General features: G+C 37.5%; 1 protein-coding gene across 1 annotated transcript; it reads right to left on the minus strand.

The window, feature by feature from the left end:
* Window positions 1-5,290, minus strand: LOC100637357 (AFG3-like protein 2). Its single transcript, XM_011409407.2, has 12 exons — window positions 5,142-5,290; window positions 4,988-5,084; window positions 4,865-4,935; window positions 4,647-4,749; window positions 4,380-4,517; window positions 3,970-4,126; window positions 3,367-3,496; window positions 2,499-2,823; window positions 2,361-2,441; window positions 1,517-1,589; window positions 1,388-1,434; window positions 1-476 (listed from the first exon to the last, which is right to left on the minus strand). The coding sequence occupies exons 2-12, from the start codon at window positions 5,054-5,056 to the stop codon at window positions 66-68; spliced, it is 1,605 nt and encodes a 534-aa protein (XP_011407709.1). The 5' UTR covers window positions 5,057-5,084; window positions 5,142-5,290; the 3' UTR covers window positions 1-65.
* Between the last annotated feature and the right edge of the window lie 12 nt (window positions 5,291-5,302).

Consider the following 5,302-nt stretch of genomic DNA (forward strand, 5'->3'; position numbering starts at 1 on the left):
AATAATTGAGACACTTAGCGTGATAATAAATTAAGTTTACTTATGGAACAGTTATATCTATATCATCATGATACTGCATCTGGTGAAACAGTAGTTCCACCTCCTCCTCCTCCATCTTTCATTCCTTCCAAACCTTTTGGTAGACTAGTGTCTTCATCAAGAGACCCAGTACCTTCAACAAACTCTTCGTAAGTTGATTTCTCTGGGAAAGGCCTTGGGCCTAAAAGTTCTATCATATCTTCACGTTGAAGAACCTCTTGCTGTAATAATCTCTCGGCCACTTTGACGACAGACTCTCTCTTCTCCTCTAGCAGCTGTATCGTTGATTGGTAGGCTCTTGAAATGAGGTCTCTTGCTTGATCGTCTATCAGTTGAGCTGTTGCTTCGCTGTAAGGTTTCTCAAACATTTGGTCGCCTTCACCGGGGAGGTCAAAAGAAACCTGACCGACCTCATCATTCATACCATATTTGGCAATCTAAAAATATATATAAAATTAAAAAATAAGTGTAGAAACCAAGGTGATCATGTGTACACAAGTCCTGTGAGATAACTGGTCAAGAGCATAGCCCGAGACCACTTATCACTTGTTTGAGGTGGGGATACCATGGATGCATAGTGTAGCCAGAGCCATAAAAGTAATTGCTAAAAGCAAAGCAATTATAGTATAATTGGTGAAATATGCAGCACGCTTGAAACTAATAGCAACCAATTAAAAATAATAGGCTCTAAAATTTTGGATGCCATATACATCTATCAAGAGCTAAGAGGTTTGAAACTTGATACTGTTACATGAACGTGGAGTTGACCCAGTAAAGTGGTTAAAGTGGTTAGGCTTCGATCCAGCCAAAACACATTAAAGATGCAGAACTATGGATACCCTACATCATTGCTAAAGGATTGGATTCAGTGGTTACTCACAACTGCTGTGGAGTAATTGAATTATGTACCAGGATGGAGCTAATAGCAATTAATTAGAATAATAGGTTCTACAACTTTGGATACCATATACATGTAGATACAAGTACACCTATCAAGAGGTAAAAGGTTTGCTGCTACATGCACATGGAGCTATATCCCAGTAAAATACACTGTAGGATGTAGCAAATAATAAGTAAATGTGCAATAATAATTGTAAAGACTAAAAGTATTAAATACCATATACATGTACATCTATTGAGGGCTACATCAGTTTGTAACATTATACCAGGTACGTGCAGCTGCCTCCCAGTAACATGTGCTATATGATGGAGCCAATTAGAATTAGAACACAAAACACTAAAGTACATGTACATGTGTATCACTAGTCCCACCACCCAGGGGTGGAGACTAGTGTATCACTACAAGACACAATGGTATTGTGATAAGATAGCACAGTTAATAGTTTACTTGTGAATAAGCCATTCCTGTCACCTTTTTAAGGTCATCATGAGCTCCTAAATGATGATAATAATAATAATAATAATAATAATAATAATAATAATAATAATTTGTTTGTTTTGCTTGTTTCTTGTTTACCTGTTGTTATTCTACCAAAAAACACTTGCTCGCTGGCTCTGCCACCTAAAATCATGCACATTCTATCAAACAGCTGGAGAGGGAGAGAGAGAGAAAGAGAGAGAGAGAGAGAAAGAGGTAGACAATGAAAGCTATATAGAGCTAAGGACAGTATATCATGTACACATGTATATTGCAGAAATGACCATGAACATAATGTACATGTACATGTACATGTACATGTACATGTACATGTACATGTACATGTACATGTACATGTAACTCTCTATCCGTTACTCCAAATCCTACTCTACCATACTTAACTGGATTCGTTGCCGTATTTCATTCTCTCTTCTTAGGAGCTCTATTATGTGTCTCAGAGGTGCACGCTCCTCTTACCATCATCCCTGTCGCTCCTTCCGTTCTCATGAGCAAGCTCTCTCAGATGGGAGGGTTTACTAAACTACATACATTGTACATACTACATGTATATACTATATCTTCTATATAATATTTAAACTTTTATCTCAGACACACATAAGTACATGTATATTCTGATTATGATATAGAGACAATGTACATGTACATGTACATTTGTAGTATGGCGCTGGCCACCTGCGCGACTTTTGAAATTTCATTTGATCCACCCACGCACCACTACAAACCAATCAAAGCACTGTTGATTCGTAGATTACAGAAATTATTGCACTTGGGACGGTCTCGATGAAAATGTAGCACTCGGCTGCACCTCGTGCTACATTTTCCTCTCGACCGCCCCTCGTGCAATAATTTCCATAACCTACTCTCAACAGTGCTTTAACTAATACGTAACTGTACATGTACATGTATGTGTGTATATAAGAACCTCTTCAGTAGTGTAGATGTGTTGTTCTCTTGGTAGATATTGAGCATAACCCAATCCCTTACCTCTTGGAATTATAGAAACCTACATATACATATATATGTACATTAATTGTGAATTATATATTCTGTCTCTCTTTACTTTCATTAGTGGGTCAGCATATCTCATGAACCAACCCACCACTGCGTGTCCAGCCTCGTGGTAAGCAATGACTTTCTTTTCCTCTGGTTGTATGACTAGAGTCTTCTTCTCCAGTCCTCCTATCACTCGCTCAATGGCTTGTTCAAAGTGAGTCATAAGGACGTCAGTGGCTAAATACCGAGCAGCTATGAGAGCTGCTTCATTGCAGACGTTAGCAACATCAGCGCCAGTGAATCCTGGAGTACGGGCGGCAAGCTTCCTTGCTAGATCATCAATGTTTAGACTTGTTTTGATCGGTTTGAGGTGCACACGAAATATTGAAGCTCTATAGGAGAAAGGGCATAATGATGTGTTAGCACAAAATGATAAAACCATTTTTTGAATATTGGCCAATTTCAAAAATGGCCATAACTTAAAATTTTCTTGTTGGAATTGGCTCAAACTTTCTACACAGCATAAGTACATCAATATGTATCAGAAAATGTAATAAAAATTGGGGGTGATTTCGGAGCCATTTTTCGGAAAAAACCATGGGCTATAGTACAGGGGATTTTTCAGAAATTGGCTCGTTTTTAAAAATGGCCATAACTTAAAATTTTCTTGTCGGAATCGCCTCAAACTTTCTACACAGCATAAAGATATCAATATGTATCAGAAAATCTAATAAAAATTGGGGGTAATTTCGGAGCCATTTTTTGGGAAAAACCATGGGCTATAGTACAGGGGATTTTTCAGAAATTGGCCCATTTCTTAAAATGGCCATAACTTGAAAATTTCTTCTCGGAATCGCCTCAAACTTTCTACACAGCATAAGGACATCAATATGTATCAGAAAATGTAATAGCTGGTACATGTGTAGGTGCCATACCTTCCCTTGATGTCAGGTGGCGGTAAGTATATTTGTCTGTCAAAGCGACCCGGCCTCATTAGTGCAGGATCAAGGACATCAGGTCTGTTAGTACCAGCCAAAACAACAACATTGGTAGTCGTATTGAAACCTAAAGTATAGGTATACATATATACACATGTTACCGTAAGTGTAGAAATTTTCGAGGTGTATTAATTTTCGCTGTTTTCGCGGGTACTAGCTAACCGTGAAAATTAATATTTTAACCCTTTATGAACAGAACGCCCAAACGTCCAATTATAGTTGTTAATAACAATGGCACTGTACAAGTTCTTCAGGCGTGTGAATAAAAGTAAGGACAAGATAGTGAAGAAGACAAACCTGAGGAGAAGTCACATGCAGCTGGTGTTGCTAAAGATCCAGAGAAGTAAAGTAGAAAATGAGGAGAGTCAGTAAAGTCACATCACGTGACTTCACTGACCACCCCTTCTATATGATTATCTGCGAAATTTTATCCACGTGAAATTTATACAACTAACACAAAACCACGAAAATTTATTACCTCGAAAATTTCTACACTTACGGTATTATGATGAATATACTTATCTACATTAATGTCCTTACCGTCCATCTCTACTAGCAGCTGGTTGAGTGTGTTTTCTCTTTCATCGTGTCCACCAAAACTTCCCTTCCTCCCTCTAGCCCTACCCACGGCATCAATCTCATCAATGAAGATGATACAGGGAGCGTTCTTCCTCGCTTGAGAGAAGAGATCTCTTACCTAAACAGAATTTATTAAATCCTTGAGTTATGGACATTTTAAAAGATCAGCCAATTTCAAAAAATACCCTGTACTATATAGCCCATGCTTTTTTTCAAAAATGGCTCCAGAATCACCCACAATTTTTATTAATTATTATTTTTATTATATTTTCTGATACATATTGATGTACTATTGCTACGTAAAATACTAATGTGCTATCATAAAGTGGAGTCCTGATCATCATTATTATTATTAAACAGCTGCTGCTTACTCTGGCAGGCCCAACTCCAACGAACATCTCCAGGAACTCAGACCCTGATATACTGAGGAAAGGTACTCCGGCCTCACCAGCTGTTGCTTTAGCTAGCAGCGTCTTACCAGTACCAGGAGGACCACTGAGAATAGCACCCTGTGACAGTAAAGGAAAATAACAATTACATGTACATGTACACACACAATACATGTACAATGTACATGTATAGTATATATAATGGTACTAAAGGTACATCTGTATAGGAATAGGTTGGTGTGAATATACTTTTGGTATTTTAGCTCCGAGATCAAGATACTGTTTAGGATTTTTCAAGAAGTTGACGAACTCCATTATTTCAACTTTGGCTTCTTCACAACCGGCCACATCACTACAGTGAAAGCATTAGGAGAAAATTAATTGAAAAATAAAATAAAACAAAAATCTTACAGCTACATGTACATGCAAGTCAAATAAATTTTTAAATTAAAAATTGAGTGACTGACCCAAATTTGGTCTTAATGTTAGTTTCTTTGTTAATGAACTTAGCTGTTGATTGTCCCACACCAAATATACCCTAATTAATAATAATAATGATGATAATAATAAAAAGGGTGTGGTTAACTTACACCACGCCCACCTCCACTACCAGAAGTCAACCTACGACTGAAGTAGAAGATTGCCCCAAGAACAAGCATAGAGGGAATCAACTTTATGACCTCTTTACTGAAAATGGAGAAAAAATATTGACAATGTTATTAATAAATTGCTTTTATAACTTACAGTAGATTAGCTTCGGCTACATAAACTACAGGGATGTGGTTAGCTGGAGTCACTCCTAACTCATTCTGGGCTTGTTCTAGATTCCTCTCAAATGAGTCAACACTGCCGATATTAAATTTAAGAGAACTTCGTTTCTATATGTAGTACAAGTGATATGGGGG

This window comes from Amphimedon queenslandica, unplaced genomic scaffold, assembly GCF_000090795.2.
Source record: "Amphimedon queenslandica unplaced genomic scaffold, v1.1 AMPQUscaffold_12178, whole genome shotgun sequence".
Taxonomy (NCBI): domain Eukaryota; kingdom Metazoa; phylum Porifera; class Demospongiae; order Haplosclerida; family Niphatidae; genus Amphimedon; species Amphimedon queenslandica.

Excerpts from the sequence above, each read along its gene's own strand:
- LOC100637357 (XM_011409407.2), bottom strand. The coding sequence starts at position 5,056 with ATGCTTGTTCTTGGGGCAATCTTCTACTTCAGTCGTAGGTTGACTTCT. Across the intron at positions 4,750-4,864 it reads AACATTAAGACCAAATTTGG|TGATGTGGCCGGTTGTGAAG; the intron begins GTCAGTCACTCA and ends CTTTCACTGTAG. Across the intron at positions 2,442-2,498 it reads ATGCTGACCCACTAATGAAA|GTTTCTATAATTCCAAGAGG; the intron begins GTAAAGAGAGAC and ends ATGTATATGTAG.